Below are 22,229 nucleotides of genomic sequence, written 5' to 3' on the forward strand. Positions count from 1 at the left end.
TAAATAAAGAACAGCCCTTATTTGTGTGGTATAGTGTTTTTTATTATTGCTTGTAAATGTTACTTGTGGAACATAAAGATTCTTTGTTGATATTTGACTTTGTCATAACATTAGAGACTGTAAATGGCAAACATTACTTTTTAGAAAAATTTACTGTTTTCAGCAGGTGGTCCTGGGATGCCCCTTGTCAGCATGGTTCACCTTTTAAATTGCCACTCGATGGTGTAAACAATGAGCTGTTGTTGTGGCAAACATTCTTTTCATGTTAAAGGAAAGTATTTGTGATAACATTTAATTTTGAGAATAAACAGTTGCTCATAATACAGTTTTCAAAACCACTGTACATTTAGCTAGTGCCACATTACAATCTAATGGGTACAGGAAACCTGTGGTGCTCCAAGTGGTTTCATAAAAGTGTTTTTTCCTTGAGAGCAAGTTATAGCATTCTGCTAAGAGGTCAGAACTCCACCAATCCCTAGAATTAAGGGGCCACAGAATCTTCATAGTGCAGGGTCACGTGTCCTGCGCTTGGTCTACAATAGCATTTTGAAGTATAACTCAGTGGGCTACATAGATTTATTTTTTTTAGAGTTCTGGGTGTGACTACTTTAATATAGTGCTCCCGCTTGAGTGATCCGAGAGATCTATATTGATTTGATTATCTACTATATGAATAATTATTGGTTTTAAACAATCGTAGGTCAATTATAATATCTGAACATTGTCTCCATATAGCAGAGTTCCCGTTTTGTGAATAGGTGCATATTTTTGTTGCAGATTTTTTTTAAAATCTCATTCATGTTGCATCTGCAGTATTCTCTCTCATTGATTTTGGGTGGATATTTAGCAAATTTACCCTCTTCAGTTTAAAGGGGAAAGAGTGTGAACTTAAAACAACTGTCCAGCAAGACAATAGCTTGAAATATGATGTCTGGGATGAATATCTATATTCAGCCCTGCCATCCTTTTTTCACTAGGATCGCAGTGGCGGCTCTACTTTAATATGGCAATAGACGTCATAGTGACTATCAAACTGCCACTTCCCTGCAGTGGCAATATGGGGGGGAAGCGGTGGTCTAAGACTATGCCTATGTCTGTAATGTACGTCAGCATTTTGAAATAGCTGGCCGAAATAATTGTGGAGGAGTATCTATTTATTTTTTTAGCACCGACCATTATTAAGATATGTGGGGGGCATAATGACTTTACAGTCAGGAAACTGAACCGTCCCTTTTATTTGGTCAACAACTGAACCATATCAAGGCTTACAGTACCAAACAGCACCTGGTCTAAATTATATTGCAAAAGGTTTAATACAAGTGGCAGATGAGACCCCATTGTCCTATGTGAATGGTCAAGGTTCACTCAAGTTGGATACAACTACAAATTCTATACAATTAGAACAAGTAAAATTACAATTTTGGACATGATGTTACATTTTGAAATGTCAAATCTGAATACCATCTTTTTGTAGATCTATTCTATGTTATTGCCAGCACAAATGATCAATGCACATATTTTTATATTTTGATATATAGCTCCATCAACCAGCACAAGCGCCAGTGGGTCCAGCCACATCACAGGCAAATCTTTTGCACTTGGCTCACAATCAGGCATCAATGGCTCAAAGTCCAGTCCGCCAATCTTCGTCTTCTTCCTCTTCATCTTCTTCTTCTTCAGCTTTAAGTGTTGGTCAGTTAGTCAGCAGTAAGTATCTACTTTCCTTTCCGGTGTCCTTCTTTGTCTATTACAGTAGTTCTTAAGGCCTGTTCACATTAGCGTTCGGGTTCCGTTCATCCGTTCCGTTTAATCTTTCCGTTGAACCGATAAACGTAAAGCCGTTTTCATTAAAATTGATTTCAATGGTAACGCTTTTGTTTCAGTTGGTTTCAGTTTGTTTCCGCTGTGTAAAGTTTCCATTTTTTTCACGGAAACAATAGCGCAGTCAATAGCACCATTGTTTCTGTGAAAAAAACTGAACCTTTACGAAACAGAAAGAAACTGAAACCAACTTAAATGGTAGCATTACCATTGAAATCAATGGTAATGCAAACGGAACCGATAGTTTCTGTTTGGCTTTCCGTTCATCGGTTCCTCTGACGGAAAGGTTCATCGGTACCCGAATGCTGATGTGCCCTTACTTTGGTTTATTAGGAGTGTATTAGAGCTATGGCTACACTCAGATACCTGTCACAGTAGTCTTTCACCCTTAATTGCATAGTACTTAAAGAGGCTCTGTCACCAGTTTAAAACTGCCCTGTCTCCTACCTACTCTAATAGGCGCTTTAATGTAGATAACAGGTTTTTTTTAAAAACGTTTATTTTTGACCAAGTTCTGCTAATTTTTAGTTTTATGCTAATTTGTTCTAAATGCCCAACTGGGCGTTTTTTTTACTTTTCACCAAGTGGGCATTGTAAGGTAAAGTGTATGAAGCTGACCAATCAGTGTCATACACTAATCTTAATTCGTGCCCAGCTTGTTTCACAGCACAGCATGATCTCGCGAGATCACGCTGTGGCGGAACTTCCTCCCGAAGGTCCTTCACCAGATGGAAGAATCAACAGACATCGCCTCCAGCCGTGGGAGGACGTTTATCTGAATCTGCAGCGGCTAGAGGCGATGTCTGTTCAGTCTTCCATGGCTCTGGTGAAGAACCTGTGGGAGGAAGTCTCGTCACAGCGTGATCTCGCGAGATCACGCTGTGCAGTACACAAGCTGGGCATGAATGAAGAGAAGAGTATGACGCTGATTGGTCAAGCATCATACACTTTTCTTTACAACGCCCATTGGTGAAAAGTAATAAAACGCCCAGTTGGGCATTTAGAACAAGTTAGCAGAAAATTAAAAATGATCATAACTTGGTCAAAAATAAACGTTTTAAAAAAACAAACAAACAACTGTTGTTATCTACATTAAAGCGCCTATTAGATTAGATAGAAGATAGGGCAGTTATAAACTAGTGACAGAGCCTCTTTAATGGCCAAGCACTTAATAGTTTTACACATGTGCTGATTTAAGGTTAAGAACACAGGGATAAGCAGCCGCATGCGGCTGAAACCACTCCCACATGTGGTGGCAAAAGGCCTCCTGATTCCTCCATTATTCGTGCAGCCATTCCCCACCGCATGGGGGTGTGGGTTTTGGCAGCATGCAGCTACTGCTTGGTGTATTCTCATCCTAAGGCTTTAGCTTATGTTTTGTTTTTTAGTTTTGTGACCTCTTACACTTTTTACCCATTTTTACACATTTACTTGCCTCATTTATGAAAAAAACTCTAAAAGAAAAACTGGCTATGTTGCCCATAGCAACCAATCACTGTGCAGTTTTCATTTCTCAAAAGCAGTTTAAAAAATATAAGATGAGCTTATATTTTGTCCTTTTTAACATGGCTTTTTTTTGTCGCCACTTTGATAAATAAGGCCAATAATTTGTTTTTTTAGAGCTCTTAGGCTTTTAGTATGTGATAATAGTAACAATAGAAATATCACTTTTTCAAATTGTGACACTTTTTTTTAATCATGTAAAGCAACCATAAAATAGTATTTAATTTTGTATCTGCCATACATATCTTAGTTAGTGTGATTGTGCTGAAGCTAGCAGTATGAATACTGTTAATAGTGGCATTTGTTTTTTCACTTTTCACAGTTTATTAGTCTTCATCTTTTATTAATTACTATATTTTTCCAACGTTATGTTCACATCTGCGTTGTAGGCTCTATTTGGAGCCTTCGACTAATATACCATCTGACTTGACGGGAAAAATAGCACTGCATAGAGCCCTGTCCTCTCTATCAAAACGATACACACTACAACTGAACTTGACAGACGCCATTGACAGCCGTTGTACGATAGATCTGGCACTATGTCCCCCAAAACCTCAGAAAGTATGTTCAGGGTACATTACAATTTTATATTTTTAAAAACATTGGTGTTTTTGTATCATCCCCCTCACAAAAAAAGGACTAAAAGTTAATCAATAAGACTTATGAAGCCCAAAATGGTATGAATAAAAACTACAGCTCGTTCCACAAACAAGCACTCATGATAAAGCTCCATTGGCGGAAATATTAAAGTTGTGGATCTCAGAATGCGGCGACACAAAAACAAATGATACTTTAAATAAAGTGTTTTTATTGTGCAAAAACGGTAAAACATAAAAAAACAATATACTGTACATTTGGTATTGCCGTTTGTACAGCACAGTGAAGAAGAATACCGAAAAAGAACTATTGCAGAATTGCTGCTTTTTTGTTAATTTTGTCCTACAGAAAAATGTATAGATGTTTTTTCAATACATTATACAGTGAAGGAAATAAGTATTTGATCCCTTGCTGATTTTGTAAGTTTGCCCACTGTCAAAGACATCAACAGTCTAGAATTTTTAGGCTAGGTTAATTTTACCAGTGAGAGATAGATTATATATATAAAAAAAAAAAAAGAAAATCACATAGTCAAAATTATATATATTTATTTGCATTGTGCACAGAGAAATAAGTATTTGATCCCTTTGGCAAACAAGACTTAATACTTGGTGGCAAAACCCTTGTTGGCAAGCATAGCAGTCAGACGTTTTTTGTAGTTGATGATGAGGTTTGCACACATGTTAGATGGAATTTTGGCCCACTCCTCTTTGCAGATCTTCTGTAAATCATTAAGATTTCGAGGCTGTCGCTTGGCAACTCGGATCTTCAGCTCCCTCCATAAGTTTTCGATGGGATTAAGGTCTGGAGACTGGCTAGGCCACTCCATGACCTTAATGTGCTTCTTTTTGAGCCACTCCTTTGTTGCCTTGGCTGTATATTTCGGGTCATTGTCATGCTGGAAGACCCAGCCACGAGCCATTTTTAATGTCCTGGTGGAGGGAAGGAGGTTGTCACTCAGGATTTGACGGTACATGGCTTCATCCATTCTCCCATTGATGCGGTGAAGTAGTCCTGTGCCCTTAGCAGAGAAACACCCCCAAAACATAATGTTTCCACCTCCATGCTTGACAGTGGGGACGGTGTTCTTTCGGTCATAGGCAGCATTTCTCTTCCACCAAACACGGCGAGTTGAGTTAATGTCAAAGAGCTCAATTTTAGTCTCATCTGACCACAGCACCTTCTCCCAATCACTCTCAGAATCATTCAGATGTTCATTTGCAAACTTCAGACGGGCCTGTACATGTGCCTTCTTGAGCAGGGGGACCTTGCGGGCACTGCAGGATTTTAATCCATTACGGCGTAATGTGTTACCAATGGTTTTCTTGGTGACTGTGGTCCCAGCTGCCTTGAGATCATTAACAAGTTCACACCGTGTAGTTTTCGGCTGAGCTCTCACCTTCCTCAGGATCGAGGATACCCTACGAGGTAAGATTTTGCATGGAGCCACAGATCGATGTCGATTGACAGTCATTTTGTATGTCTTCCATTTTCTTACTATTGCACCAAAAGTTGTCTCCTTCTCACCCAGCATCTTACTTATGGTTTTATAGCCCATTCCAGCCTTGTGCAGGTTTATGATCTTGTCCCTGACATCCTTAGAAAGCTCTTTGGTCTTGCCCATGTTGTAGAGGTTAGAGTCAGACTGATTAATTGAGTCTGTGGACAGGAGTCTTTTATACAGGTGACCATTTAAGACAGCTGTCTTTAATGCAGGCACCAAGTTGATTTGGAGCGTGTAACTGGTCTGGAGGAGGCTGAACTCTTAATGGTTGGTAGAGGATCAAATACTTATTTCTCTGTGCACAATGCAAATAAATATATATAATTTTGACTATGTGATTTTCTGTTTTTTTTTTTAAAAATATAATCTATCTCTCACTGGTAAAATTAACGTAGCCTAAAAATTCTAGACTGTTCATGACTTTGACAGTGGGCAAACTTACAAAATCAGCAAGGGATCAAATAATTATTTCCTTCACTGTATGTATTATATGTACTCCAAAGTGGTGCCGGAAAAAAAGCCAACTCATCCCACGAAAAACAAGCCGTCAGATGGCTACACCGATGAAAAAATTAAAACGTTATGGCTCTCGGAATGCGGAGATGAAAAAAAATGAAAAACTCGCTGTATCTTTAAGACCCAAAATATTTGCGTCCTTAAGTGGTCAATGACCAGATAATTTTTTAGAGATTATACACATTTAGGCCACTTTCACACGTCAGTATTTCAGTCAGTATTTTCTTACAGTACTTGTGAGCCAAAACCAGGAGTGGGTTCAAGACACAGAAGAGGTAGAAGTCTTTCCACTATACTTTTTCTGTTTATTTTCCTCTCCTGGTTTTGGCTTACAAATACTGTTAAAAAAATACTGACCAAAATTCTGCCGTGTGAAAGAGGGCTTTTGTGCTGTTTGTGCAGCTATTTAACTTTTTTCTTAAATTTCTTTAGACTATCAAATTTTTTATTGCATCTTTTTTTCAATACAATAAATCTGTTTGTTTATAATGGTTTTTGTTTTGGTTTTTTTCAAAAAATGTTTACATATATTTGTGAGAAAGTATTAATAAAATAAATTAAATTAAACAGATTTTTCAATCATATAAAGCACTTGTGTCTGCCATTGCTTTATATATACAGGATCTGCATCCAGGTTAGATCTGAGGATACTGTTGGTGGGAAGGGGTTATGCTCTGTGACCTTTGCAGAAGTCATCGTGCAGGAAGGGATAGGAGGGGAGCTGTGTCCATCATCTATTGTCAATGGTGGATCCTGTGTTATCTATATAAAGGTGTTACCTGTCAGTGTAATCCTGCCTGTGATGATAATAATGACAAGTGATCTCTACAGAAGAGGTAGTGTCAGTCTATTGTGAGGCTCTGCGGCCAGAATGAAAACGGCAAGATTGTAGGATAATTTTTAACATAGATAATAATATAGAAAACAAAAACAAATCAACAAATATTATTAAATATATCTTTAATCACTTCCCATCCAGGCCCATTGTCAAGTTTTAGCCATGTGTCAATTTAAAAGCAAATTGTTTTTCTATTACTCTTCCAACCTACATGTATTTGGTCTTCTTTTTCTCAGAACATGTTAGACTCCCATATTGTGTAAAAAAAATAATAGATATATTTTACTTTTTTTAAAATATGGAAGGAAAAATGGAAAATAATGGGAATATGTGATTTTAGGTGATTTTTTTTATATCTGGTGCATGCCACTGGGTAAACGCACCTGAATACATATTTGGCAACCTCTGCTGACTTCAGTGATACCAAAACGTGTGCATTTCTTACACGCTGAGTGAAAGGCGAAGCTTACAAGGAATCGTGCGCAAATTGGCTTTTGGAGAGCAATTTTCCAAAACTTATTTGCTGACACCATATGACGATTACTGATGTTGTAATTTGCCATAACACCGTTAAAGGGGTTGTCGTTTTCCAAAAAATGATGGCCTATCTTCAGGATAGGCCATCAATATCAATCAGTTTTGGCTCCGACTCCCGTATGCTCTGTAATACAGCTGTCCCTATCACAGAGATCCTGACAGTTGGAGGAGGAGTAATGGGAGGAGATGGGCGGAAGTCACAATGATCACATGACCGGAGACCATGCTCAGTTGAAGCTCCGTGACACAGTTGTCTAAGGACAGCTGTATCCCTGAGCTAGATGCCGCTGGTGAGCGACAGACCAGCTAACTCTACAGGACATTCTGGAAAGTCCTTACAGAGTTAAGTGCGGACCACGTGGATGTTTATAGCCTATGGGCGGTCCGCAACTGGTTAACATAATACCTTGATTTAAACAATAGGTCATGTTCTGATGACACATTCCCTCTAATATGAAATATATGAAAGGTTATTATAAAGTGTGACAGGTTGTCAATTAATTTGAAAGCTGACATTTATATCATGTAGGCCTTCTATTGCTTGTGTAATTTAATCTATAATGTGTATTGGATGTGCTGTATATGTATATGAGTTTAAAGTCCTATCTATTAATACATGTTCAAGAGACAATACATACCATTATAAAATGAGTCAATCTATAAAAATCAGCACAAGGAACAGCATGTTTCTGATGTATACATTGTTTTTTGGCATGACTTATCAGGCTCTAGAAAGAATGGTGCAGTTATAGGATTACTGGGTGTACATTAAGATTAACGTGAACTCTGGCTAATGAGGTACATGATTTAAGGTATGTTTGATGCCTTTGCTATCTATGACCTCCCACCACCAGTAAACCAATAAGAGACCACAACTTGAAATTGGTGTAAAGGCCACAGCAGCCATTTATTAAATACACAACTTTATGCACTCAAATAGCATAACCATAACATATCAGAAAACACTCCATAAATTAACATCCTGCACTATTCCGCAAACATTCTCCTGTTAAAGGATCCTTGAAGGCACTTCAGGTATTATATTTAACTCCATCATTTCCTTGTCAGGTCTGGAACTTATTGCCCTACAGTCGTACTGCACCTGACCCGAGGGCACCAACCATCTCCAAGACCTCCCTTCCTGGGGACCCTGCACATCAGAAATGTATGAAAAACCAGCTGGGTAACCACTCCCCAGCCCCTCCAATACTACCCAGGGTTAAATGCCCCGAGTTCTTTACCAACAGTCTTCTATGTTGTTCTTCTTCTTCCCATTACGTGCCTTTAAATACCCCTCCTCCTACCGCCACGACATTCATGTGTGACACCTTACATATGGACGTCCCTCCACAACCGCAGGGCTTTTTCCAAGCCATCTTTAATGCCCAGGGTCCACATGTCCAACCCCATTTCATTCAAATGGCCACCGTCCGCTCGAAGAAAGCCGACCTCAGCCCCCTCCAACTCCCTATGACGCACTACCACACCACCATTGCGAGCCACAAATTTTCCACAACTTTGTTAACCTTTGCCCTGGCCCGATTCAAACTCTGCACCGAACGTGCCTGCCGCCAAAGCCTGCGAGCAACGATATCCGACCAAATAATAATCAAGCCCGGAAATGATGACCATAAACGCAACAAATCCAATTTGACATCCCGCATTAGATCCCTAAACGACCTTATTCCCAAATCATTTCCTCCAAGGTGCACGACCAAAATATCAGGAGCCCTATCTAACCCTGCATAAAACTGGAGTTCCGGCAACAACCTGCACCACAGCATGCCCCTCAAACCCAACCATCTGACCTGAACCTCGGACTGGTCCAAGCCCAACTTTCATCCAGCCGGACGAACATCAGCCTGAACACCTCCCCAGTGCACATATGAGTGTCCCATTATCCAGACCAAGCAGGGGCCCGCACCTAGAACAAAACACAAGACAATAATAAGGTAACAAATCATTCCCCACTTTTAACATAACTCACACCCACCGCCTTAAAGCAAGTGAGGCCGAACATAAATCCTATATCTGTCTGACTCCCACCTACCTATCTTCTTGACCATTGCCGGGGATAAACCCCACCTAGCTGCTTCAGTAGCCGCCCAAATTCTAAACGAGTGAGAGCTATACCCAGGGGCGTAGCTAAAGGCTCATGGGCCCCGATGCAAAAATTCTTACTGGGCCCCCCCCACCGCAAACTTCTCATGGCCGACGGTCCGCAGCTTTCAGCTGCATCGCTGGGTCTCCTAAGTGACCCAACAATGCAGCACTAGCAGCCGGGGGCGTCACTAAGGCTGGGTTCACATACCCTATTTACGGACGTAATTCGGGCGTTTTAGCATTGAATTACGTCCGAAAATGCGGCTCAAAACCGTCGGCATACATCTGCCCATTCATTTGAATGGGTCTTACGATGTTCTGTGCCGACGGTCATCTTTTGTTACGCACCGCTGTCAAAAGGCGGCGCGTAAAAAAGACGCCCGCGTCAAAGAAGTGCCTGTCACTTCTTCAGACGTAAATGGAGCCGTTTTCCATGGACTCCATAGAAAAACAGCTCCAAATTATGTCCGTAATGGACGCAGCGAAAGACGCCGGCAACATGCCATTACGGCTGAAATTACGGTGCTGTTTTCTCCTGAAAACAGCACCGTAATTTCAGCCGTAACAGACGCTGCCGTGTGAACATACCCTAAGGGGTTAAAATGTCAGGGGAAATAGCCCCAATACATATGTGTCCGCCAAAAAAAAATGTGTGTATAGGAGACAGCATAGCATATCTATAGCACTACGACCCTATAAACTATGGATAGGATTAGATACAGTGGCTCAGCAGACAGTATCACACATGATAGGATTAGATACAGTGGCTCAGAAGGCAGTATCACACATGATAGGATTAGATACAGTGGCTCAGCAGACAGTACCACACATGATAGGATTAGATACAGTGGCTCAGAAGGCAGTATCACACATGATATGATTAGATACAGTGGCTCAGCAGACAGTATCACACATGATCGGATTAGATATAGGGCCCAGCAGACAGTATCACACAAGATACGATTAGATACAGGGCCCAGCACAGTATCACACATGATTGGATTAGATACACAGCTCAGCAGACAGTATCACACATGATTGGATTAGATACAGGGCCCAGCTCGCTGACATTGCGGCTCCAGCGCTGGACCCAGGATAGGTAAGAATAATAATTTTGCTTTATGTGTTACTGATTATTTTTGTGTGTTTGTGTTTTTTTACAGGTTCGGTTGTTGGACTTCGGATACGAGGACTTCAATGACGGCGTTTTTTTTATTCTCAATAAAATGGTTAATGAGGGTTGTGTTTTTTTATTTCAATAAAATATTTTTTCTATGTGCTTGTATCTTTTTAAACTTTATTATCACCGCCTTAGTAATGGCCGCTGGCTGATTGACAACCTCCATTACTAAGGCGGGGCTTAATGTTAGCCGGTGCAGAGGCTACACTAACCCCCATTATTATCCCGGTACCCACCGCCACCAGGGGTACTGGGAAGAGCCAGGTACGAACCAGTACCCGACCATCTGTAGTGACGGGTAGGCACCGGGGTGGCCGCAGGCTGGTAGTATTAGGCTGGGGAAGGCGAAAAACAGTGGCACCTACCACCCTGGTAATGCTGCCTGCTGCTGCTGTGTTGTATCTGGCTGGTTATGAAAATTGGGGGGGACCCCCACATCGTTCTTTCCAATAATTTTTTTTTTTTTAAATGACGTGGGGTCCCCCCCATTTTTCATAACCAGCCAGATACAATAAAGCAGCAGCAGCCTAGCATCACCAGGGTAGGAAGGGCCACTGTATCTGGCCTTTCCCCTCCTGATAATACCAGCCTGCAGCCACCCCAGTGGCCGACCATCACTACAGATGGTCGGGTACTGGATCGTACCCGGCTCTTCCCAGCACCCCTGGTGGCGGTGGGTACCGGGGTAATAAAGGGGGTTAGTGTTAGCCTCTGCATCGGCTAACACTAAGCCCCGCCTTAGCAATGGATGCTGTCAATCAGCCGGCGGCCATTACTAAGGCGGTTGTAATATAGTTTAAAAAAAAACACAAAGACATAGAAAAAATATTTTATTGATAATAAAAAAAAAGCCGTCATCGAAGTAGTCCTGGAATCCGACGTAGTCCAACGACCGAACCTGTAAGAAAACACACCAAAAAATGATTAGTAACACGTGTGTTAGGCTTAGATACAGGGCCCATGTGTGATACTGTCTGTGGGACCCTGTATCTAAGCCTACCACAAGGTAGGCTTAGATACAAGGTCCAGCAGACAGTAATCTTATACAGTATAAGATTACTGTGTGCTGGGGCCCTGTATCTAAACCTACAGTGTGGTAGGCTTATATACAGGGCCCATCAGACAGGATCACACATGGGCCATGTATCTAAGCCTACCATGTGATTGGCTTAGAAACAGGGCCCAGCAGACAGGATCACGCATGGGCCATGTATCTAAGCCTACCATGTTATTGGCTTAGATACAGGGCCCAGCAGACAGGATCACGCATGGGCCATGTATCTAAGCCTACCATGTGATTGGCTTAGATACAGGGCCCAGCAGACAGGATCACACAATCTATGATCCTGTCTCATGGGCCCCCTAAGCCTGCTACATCGTAGGCTTAGGGGTTGTACAGTCCCTAAACATTGATGGCCTATCCTCAGGATAGGCCATCAATAGCTGATGTGTGTCTCGGGACCGGCAAATCAGCTGTTTTGAAGGGGCCGCAGCACTCGCTCACACTGTGAATCGCCGACACGGATTCACAGTGTGAGGCCTAATGCACACGACCGTAAAAACTCCCGTTATTACGGGTCGTAATTACGACCCGTAATAACGGGCTCATAGACTTCTATTGGCGACGGGTGCCTTCCCGTTTTCTCACGGGAAGGTGCCCGTGCCGTTGAAAAAGATAGAACATGTCCTATTTCAGGCCGTAATAACGGCACGGACAGTCCATAGAAGTCTATGGAGCTCTCGTAATGACGGGTGGCTACATGTGTGCACCAGTCATTATGGCAGCGTTGCTAAGCGACGTCAGTAAATAGTCACTGTCCAGGGAGCTGAAAGAGTTAACTGATCGGCAGTAACTCTTTCAGCACCCTGGACAGTGACTACCGATCAGTATAAACCTGTAAAAAATAAAAATAAAAGACGTTCATACTTACCGAGAACTTCCTGCTTCCTCCAGTCCGGTCTCCCGCCCGTTGCCTTGGTGACGCGTCCCTCTCGACATCCGGCCCGACGTCCTGGATGACGTTTCAGGCCATGTGACCGCTGCAGCCAATCACAGGTCAATCACAGGCTGCAGCGGTCACATGGACTGCCGCGTCATCCAGGGATGTCGGGCTGGATGTGAAGAGAGGGACGCGTCACCAAGACAACGACCGGGTAAGTATGAATTTCTTTAACTTTTATTACAGAAAGGGCTGTCCCTTCTCTCTATCCTGCACTGATAGAGAGAAGGGGCTGCCGATTAGTGCAGTGCTATTTTGCCGCCAAAAACGTGCCCGTAAATACGGGTGGAATACGGGTGACACCGGACCCATATTTACGGGCACGGGTTCGTAAATACTGGTGCAAAACGGGTCGAATACGTGTGACACCGGACCCGTATTTACGCCAGTATTTACGGGTGGGAAATAATACGGTCGTGTGCATGAGGCCTGACCGGAATGAAGTGACAGGAATGAAGGGGAGCAGCTCTCGTACGTGTGCTGCGGCCCCTTCAAAACAGCTGATTGGCGGGTCCCGGGAGTCGGACCCCGCCAGTCTGGGCTAACCTTACCTTCCTCTTCGGCCGCGGCGGGAGTTCTGTCGTCTCGATTCTGTGCGCGGCGCATAGCGCTGTGACGTCATGCGCTGCGCACAGCGCTTGACGTGAGGACCTCCGCTGTGATCCGGAACCAGGAAGGTAAGTAAAGTATGTTACTATAGTAACAGGAGCCCGCGGCCCGAGTTACTATAGTAACTTTTTATTGATGTGGTGTGGGGGGCCGTGGGCCCCCCTGGCTTCGGGGCCCGGTCGCAATTGCGACCGCTGCGACCCCTATAGCTACGCCAGTGGCTATACCCTGCTTCTACCCTGCCAGACAACAGGATACATTTTTTGAAAACCTGCGCAAACTGATATTTTGACAAAGACATACCATCTGCATGAACCAGCAATGTTGCCGGCCCCTCAGGCCTCACCGCAACAAACTCTTGAAAACAGCGAACCGGGCACACCCTCGACCCTGGTAATTCATACAAGCGCACCAAAAAAACTTTTCCCAGTTGATCCGTCTTTGATCTACGTAGCAAGCATGACATGCAGGACCCATCCCATTCAACATCCGCATACAATAAGCCCCCAGCCACACGCTTACTTGCCGCCACCAACTCTGATATCCTGAAAGCCCCAAAGAAAGCTAAAGAAAAAGCCAGCGTAAACAAACATACTTCAAACTCTGACACACAAACAGTCTTTAAATGCTCACAAATAGCTTCCAAAAGATCAATAGATACTGGCTTCCTATGATCCCTAAACACGGAACCCCTCCTGAAACCCTTCATTGCTTGCCTGACCAAAAAGGACTTAGTCACGTCCTCCTCCCCTCTGATTTTAAACCAAAACACTAATGCAGGCAAACTCTGAGCGACCGCTGAGGCAGACACCCCATCACTGTAAGAATTCCCTATAAAATATAACAAGCAAGCCAGCCGATTCGAACTACCCACCTGCGCATCCTTCAACAAAGCCTCCCATACCCGCCATACCGCACTGTACCTCTTCCACTTAACCGCACTAACTGACTTCCCAATGAGTGACATTGCCATAGTCATACCAGCTTCCAAAGATGCTCCGGGCAAGCAATGCCATGAGCCTCCACCCCCGGCGCCAGCAGACGAAACCTGTCCCACTGTTGACGAGAAAGGGAATCAGCCACTGAATTAGGCACCCCTGGAACATGAACAGCAACAAAATGCGAATTCAACACCAGCCCCCTCAAAACCAAATGTCTCAATAAACGCACGACTGGCGGAGAATTTGCCGTCTGCGCATTAACGGCCTGAACCACTCTCAAGTTGTCACATACAAAACGCGCTCTCCTGTCCCTCAGACAATCCCCCAAAAGCTCTGCAGCCACCACATTCGGGAACAATTCCAGCAAGGCCAAAGTACGGACGAAACCACATTCACGCCATGCACTTGGCCAAACACCCGCACGCCACTGCCCCTGGAAATATGCCCCAAAACCACAAGCACCAGATGCATCTGTAAAGAGCTCTAAATCCAACTAGACACCGGCCTATACATGAGAACAGACCGCCCATTGTAGCTTTGCAAAATCTCCCCCCATGAACCCCTGCGGTAGCACTAGCCAACCGCCTACAAAACACCTGCCCCATGGGCATAATCCTACATGCGAAATTCAAACGTCCCAACAACGATTGCAAGTCCCGCAACTGCATCTTCTTCCTGCGCAGCGCACTCGCCACCAACTCTCTCAATTCCAGCAATTTGCCCTCAGGCAAACAACATTCCATTCTGTCCGAATCAATAATTATCCCCAGAAACTTGATGACCGTCGTAGGTCCCTCAGTTTTCTCGGGCGCCAGCGGTAACCCAAAATCAAGCACAACCCTTTCCATAGTATGCAGCAACCACGCACACACATACGTAGCCAGCGGCCCGATAAACAAAAAATCATCTAAATAATGCAGCGCCGATGGCACTTGCGCCTCACGCCGAACCACCCACTCCAAAAACGTGCTAAACATTTCAAAATAAGTGCAGGAAATGGAGCAGCCCATCGGGAGGCAACAATCTACGAAATAACCATCCTGCCAACAACAAACAAAAACTTTCTGGGTGCTCCGGCAATAAACGAAACGTGGCCTCAATGTCAGTTTTCACTAACAGGGAGCCCTTCCCATACTTGCGTTCACCGATTCCCCTTCCGGATAAGATAAGTGATGAATAAGGCGGAATTTGTTAACCTCCTTTTTAGGAACCAAACCCAACGGGGAAACACGCAAACCAGGAACGGGAGGGGAGGAAAACGGGCCAGCCATGTGGTGCAAAGCCACCTCTTTCATCAATTTATCAGTAAACAGTTCAAGCCGCACCAAAGCAGACGACAAATTTCGAAACACCCCATCCCGTACCGCCGACGTACAAGGAATCCGAAAACCCTCAGAAAACCCCCAAAACAACAATTCCGCCACTTTCTTATTTGGATACTCCCTTAAAAATGGAAGCATCATTTCCACTCTTACCGGCGTCGCCCCTCTTCTGTTCAGCATCTCCTTGCCTGCCCTTATGCTTCCTGAAGCATCTGGACAAACTATGGGTGCCTCCGCAACCGGAGCACTCGTGCTTGTACCTACAATCTGCTCCAAATTTACAATGCCCTTCATTAAACTGCCAGCAACCTCCTTTTCCTGCGGAGGCTGACCGACCCGTTGCTGACCCCTGCCCACCGGCCGCATCCCGAAACGGCTGATGCCCCTGTTTTGGAGCCGACATCAATCGCATCCACAGACTAATGTCCTTGTGATCCCATCTCAAGGAAGGGTGCACCGCCTTCCGCTGACAAAATTGTTCGTCATACCTCAACCATGCATTACCGCCGTATACCCTGTACGCCTCCCCCACGGAATCCATGTAGCAAAACAGCGCCGAACAATTCTCCTGCGCCTTTTCGCCCACCACGCTAGCCAAAATAGCGAAGGCCTGCAGCAAATTCGCAAACGTCCAAGGAATTCTAGCGATAACGACGCCACTCCTCTTCCTCCTTTTTACTCTCCTCCGGTTTCCACCGGTCAAGGTTACATTTTTCCAGTGTCAATAGAGCAAAAATCTCCACATATTCATCCTTCCATATCTTCTCTCTAATTTTCGCTTTCAAATGCGCCACAAGCGGCTCTCAAAACACACATACACTTCGCCCTTCGCAGCGTCAGCCAAACGCACATTATCCACCACTTTCTTGGACGCACCAACCACCGCATCAACAGCCTTATCCACCTCCACCACAGCGTCCGCAACCTGCTCCACCTCGCTAGCAACCACAACCCCTGCCGCAGCCGCACTTCCACACACCCCACTAGAAGCCCCACACCCTCGCTGGAGACTGCCCTACATCCCGCATACACTTAGCAAAATATTCCTGCATACCCTTAAACAACATCTGCATATTAGCCATAGAAAACATACCCCCCACATCACCACCACCCATCCCCGGCACCACATCAGTGGTAGACTCACCCAGCCGTCCCTGATGTGACCTCCCAGCGGCCGTATCCACCGATGCAGATGTTCTTTCCATCCATCGCGGCGTTCCAGGGGGGTGATGGTCCGACACCACTCTCTCCCCGTAGCTGGCTGACATCCTGGCCAATCCAGTCCTAGGCCCAGCCCTCACCGGCCCGTCCAACGTACTGCCACCCACTTCTGGCGTGGCATAAAGGGAAATACAGCCCTGGCTCCCATGCACCACTGCAGGGCTGTCCTCCGATTCCTCTTCCTCTCGATCAGAAGGGCAAGATGGTTGCCGCCCCCCCTTTCCGAAAGGGGCACGACGTCACTAGCATACCCAGACCGGGTAACTCCGGTCCCTGCCGCACGCCTCCCTGCTCCAGCAGGAGGCGAACATATCTTCCTTGACGAGCCCGCCCGCCGCTTCCTGCGGGCCGGGCATGAAGTCCCCGCCTCTGTCAGATGAGCTCCTCTGGCGTCTGGAACATCGGCTTCCGGTCCCGCCGTCACTTGCGGCCTTGTCGTTGACGACAAGGCCGCGGCCCCCCCTCCTGCCACCTCCAATCCCGCAAGCATGTAAATCTATGCTGCGTTTTTGTTGATTTTCCATTGTGGGTTTTCCCCATTGAATTCAATGGAGATGCAAATCCTGCAACAGAAAGCCAAGTGTTGCGACTTTTGCGGTGTATTCGCAGCAATTATGTCGCATAAAATCGCAACTACGGGAAAAGAAAAAAAATCATACTTACCCAGAACGACCTCCTTCTTCCTGCAGGCTGGCCTCCTGGGATGACGTTGCATCCCATGTGACTGCTGCAGCCAATCACAGGCTGCAGTGGTGGCCACATGGGATGATACGTCATCCCAGGAGGCCGGCCTGGATGACGTCAGAGCCCGGCCTCCTGGGATGACATTACATGCCATGTGACCGCAGCTGCAGCAAATCACAGGCTGCAGCGGTCACATGGGCTGCAGCATCATCTAGAGGGGACGAACTGGACTGCAATGGAGGGACGCGTCACCATAGCAACGGCCTAGTAAGAACGGTTTTTACCGCTGCTCTCCGCAGCGGAAATTCTGTTAGAAAAAACGTACCACAATGTGGTGTGGTTTTCGGACGGAATGTACTGCGGGTACCAGGACGGACACGCTGCGTGTTACATAGCGTATCTGTCCCGTGGGAACCCGGCCTAACACCATAAAATTCTGCACAGATGGACATGAAAAATGTAAAAGAATACAATTGAGTTTTGCAATCCTTGTTTCTACATTTATGATTTAGAGGGATTTTACTTTTCCAAAAACCTTCTTTTGTCAAGGTTCAGTAAAATGTTCTGGTCTCCAGCAGCTATGTCATTTCCCTTGATAAGTCTTAAATTGACTGCATTATCTGGCACCAAAGGAATCTTTCTCACCTAGTAGGTGTCTACAATTATTAGATGCCCTTTTTAGAAGCAAAAGCTGCTTTGGCTACAAGCTTTTCTGAAAGAGATATAAATTTGTACACTTTGTGTACCGCAGTTTGCTTGTGACCTGACAAAATACAAAAGGACAATAAAAATACTAGCTCAGATTACAATAATATAATATATACTGTATCTTTGTACGTGGCTTGTGTGTATTTCAGTAAATTCTTTATTTCAATATAGCAAATTATTGTATATTATTATTATATTATATATATATATCAGTTGCTACAATTGTAACTGTGTTGTAGCCATTAAAACTCTCCGGACCAGGTTTGAAATGAATTTTTAATCATTCTCAAAGCCTATTAACCTTTTAATGAATCATGCAGTAGGTCTTGCCAGTTCATACATGTGCCACCCAGATGTGTGTATAGGCATAGCGCTCATATCTTTGTGAGTAAAGCAGGAATCGGCAGTTATAGGCAACCGATTTCCTACCAAACAGCGGAGATCATAGACATTTTTGATCTCTGTCCCTCTCTCTTTTATAGAAAGTGACTGAATATAATTTTTAGCAACCTGACTAAAAAGGAGATATCATGTGCTTATTTTTAATTTTAGGGAGATAGCTCTTTAATTATGATGCCAATGAATCTGCCAAACTTGAGGTGTATTCACATGGTGTGGAATAGTGCTGTAGAGTGCCGCACCATTACAATGGTAATTATATATTTTTTTGCTTCTTTTTTGGAATAATATTTTTAAGAAAACTGAAATAATGGAAAAAAAAACCTGCATATTTATGCATACGATATTGCTACGGTTTAGCGGTTTTATACAATGTGAATACATCCATAGAAGTCATTATTACAGAAATTTCAGCTTTATCTGTACATAGTACAATGTTCGTGCCTCACACCATTCATATGTGGTATGTCTTACCCTTTCTTTTACAGACCCACAAACTGCCAGTGGAGAGGTTGATGGGGTAAATCTGGAAGAAATCAGAGAGTTTGCTAAAGCTTTTAAAATCAGACGCCTTTCACTTGGTTTGACTCAAACGCAGGTGGGCCAAGCCTTAAGTGCAACAGAGGGTCCAGCCTATAGCCAGTCAGCCATCTGCAGGTAAGGAGTTATATACCATTGTGCATGTATAGTTTTCAAGAATATCAACTGGGACTGCATCTTTACCTTCATGTATTTGCACAAAGTGCATATTTCAACTTTTTTTTATTTTGACAGTTGATATGGTAACTTTTTCCATGAAAAAAAACCATGTTTACAGGCACATAAAAATTGCATTCATATATCACCTTGGTGGCCCAATAAAATATCTAAAAGCACAGTAGATGTAAAACTTCCTATATATGAACTCTAAAGCAAGACAGAGACGACTGAACAGACTACAGTTCTGATATTACTCAATAGGATTCAAAGCATTGCTGCGATGTCATTCATGCACCTTTGAATGTGGATTTTGTTTCTCTGGCAGATGAGAAATAAAAATGACACTTTTGCTATGGTCATTAACCCCTTACTGACCGCCAATACGTGTTTTGATGGTGGTCATTAAGGGTACTTATGCAGTGCTACAGCGCGGTCTATTCACAGCGCAGTTATATAAGCCTGGCATGGGTGTCTCGTGCTGGCTAGAGCATGTGTCAGGCTGTCTAAAGACAACCAGGCTTCTGCTCTAAGAATTAAAGTTATATCCGATTCCACTCTTTAAACCCCTTAGATGTTCTGGTCAATAGGGACCGCAGCATCTAAGTGGTTTTAGAGGGAGGGGGCTCCTTCTGTCACTCCATTGGCACCCAGGCAAAGTGATTGTGGGATGCTGATCGTTTTTATGGCAGCCGGGGGCCTAACAAAGGATCCCAGGTCTGCTCTCAGTGTTTGCCTTTTAGGCCCTGAGAAAGGCTGGGCGGCAGTATTACACTGACAGGTATAATACACTACAATACAGAAGTATTACAATGTATTATAAAGGCGACCAAATAATTCCATAGTAAAGTCCCGTTGTGGGATTTAAAAAAAAAAGTTAAACATAGATTTATAAAGCTATTAATAAAAAAAAAATCCCAAGTAGATTTTGTAAAAAAAACAACACCTTTTCCCCTTACAAAATTATTTATTTTGAAAAAATAAAATAAAAAAAAAGCTTCACATAATTGGTATGGATGTGTCTAAAACAATTTGAAATATAAAACGATTACGTTATTAAACCCACACAGTTAAAGCCTTAAACAATAAAATAAAAAACAATGTCAAAATTGCTGTTTTCTGTTCATTCTGCCATCCAAAATATTCAATAAAAAGTGATCAAAAAGTCATACGTACCCGAAAATGTTACCAACACGTCATCCCGCAAAAAATAAGCCCTCATGCAGCAACGGAAAAATAAAAAAGTTATGGCTCTTGAGTATGGCCACACAAAATCAAATAGTTAAAAAAAAAAAGTGTTTTTATTGTGTAAAGGTAGTAAAACATAAAAAGAACTATATCTATTTGGTATAGACATAATTGTAACGACATGCAGAATATAGTTAATAAGTTATTTATTCCGCACAGTAAATTTAAGACACAAAAAAGAATGGTGAAATTTCAGGGTTTTTTCAATACTCCCCAAAAAAACGTTATCAAAAATGAAAAAAATAATATGCGTTCCAAAATGGTGGCAATAAAAATACAACCTGTCCTGCAAAAAACAAGCCCTCACACGGCTATTTCTACATAAAAAAAAAGTTAAGGCTTTTGAAATGCGAAGATCAAAAAACGAAAAAAAAAAATCGCTCCAGCATTAAGGCGGGATTCACACGACCGGGTCGCGTCCGAGCCCGAGTGCCGGCCGGTAAAATCGGCCATTCTGCCCGGCCGGTTTGCATAAAGTTATGCATCCGTGCCGGGCCGGGCAGATCCGGACAGTGACATCATCGGCAACTCCTGAAGGGGAATCCCCATGTGTTCGGGGATTCCGCTTCAGGAGTTTCCCCTGATGTCACTGCCCAGATATGGACAGAGACATCAAGCGCTCTGTCCAGGAGCGGAATCCCCGAACACACGGGGATTCCGCTCCTTCAAGGAGCTAAAGTGCGGCTAGCACATAGCAGAGCGGGGAGATACCTCCCTGCTCTGCTATAGTGGCGTCGCTACAGTAGTAGCAGCAGCAGCAGCTGCAGCTGCTAGCGGCGCCATCAAAGGTGTCGCCGGGCCAGGGCGCTTTTAAAACAAGCAGGAGAAGGGAGCCAGCGCAGCGCTCCCTTCCACCTGCTGTACACCCCGGCCCTGCCACACAGTGTACAGCGATGCCATTCGTCAGAATGGCATCAACTCCTCCTCCTCACATGCACTCTGCGCTGTGAGGAGGAGGAGATAGAGCGCAAGAGCCGGAAAACCCGGCCGTCACTCGGGACACATCCCGGTGATGGCCGGGTATTACCCGGCCCCATAGACTTCTATGGGAGCCGGGCGGCCGGGTACCCGGGCGAAAATAGAGCATGTCCTATTTTTTGACGGGCGGTTTTCCCGGCCGTCAAAAAATCGGTCGTGTGAATAGCCCCATTAGGGGTCTATTATTCCTAATGCAGCCGGGTGCCGGCCGATTTATGAACGGCCGGCACCCGGCCGGGAAACCCTGCCGTGTGAATGAGGCCTAAGGCCCAAAATAGGCTGGTCATTAAAGGTTTAAAGTGGTTATATGATATTTTAAAAAATGCATTTCTGCTTCCTTCTATACACTATGCACTTCTTGTGCATTGGCGCTGTATGGTATTCACTTGAATTGGTCTGGGCTGCAATACCAAACACAGTCCATGGACAAGAGTGGCACTGTTTCTAGAAGGTAGCAGAAATGCAATGGACAATAGGGTTAAGCCCTTCCCGACATCCGCTGTATATATATATTTAGAACGAGTGTATCGGCTGTATGAAACAGCCATCACTTCAGTGAAACGAGCTGGATGCTACTTATTTAAAACACCCTTAGGTGCTGCGGTCAATAGCGACCATGGCATCTAAGCCGTCAAAATGAGGGGGACGGCCCCCTCTGACGTGCCATCGTCCCCCCAGCCTCGACGCGATTGCAGGTTGCCTATGATAGTCATGGCAGTCTAGGGGCCTAATGAAGGCCCTCGGGTCTGTACTCTTTTTACACCTATTAAGCCCTTCCTACATTAGTATTGCAGTATATAGTGTAAGCGATCGCTGGTTAAAGT

At 44.1% G+C, this 22,229-nt stretch overlaps 1 protein-coding gene across 4 annotated transcripts in view; it reads left to right on the forward strand.

Moving 5' to 3' along the window:
- Positions 1 to 22,229, forward strand: part of POU6F2 (POU class 6 homeobox 2) — a 456,399-nt gene that overhangs the window by 415,772 nt on the left and 18,398 nt on the right. For all 4 annotated transcript variants that reach the window (XM_075826933.1, XM_075826935.1, XM_075826934.1 and 1 more), the window contains 2 exons: positions 1,539 to 1,707; positions 18,972 to 19,140. In XM_075826933.1, coding sequence (XP_075683048.1) covers positions 1,539 to 1,707; positions 18,972 to 19,140 — 338 coding nt within the window. The remainder of the gene's footprint in view (positions 1 to 1,538; positions 1,708 to 18,971; positions 19,141 to 22,229) is intronic.

This window comes from Rhinoderma darwinii, chromosome 5 (genome assembly GCF_050947455.1).
Source record: "Rhinoderma darwinii isolate aRhiDar2 chromosome 5, aRhiDar2.hap1, whole genome shotgun sequence".
Classification (NCBI taxonomy): Eukaryota; Metazoa; Chordata; class Amphibia; order Anura; family Rhinodermatidae; genus Rhinoderma; species Rhinoderma darwinii.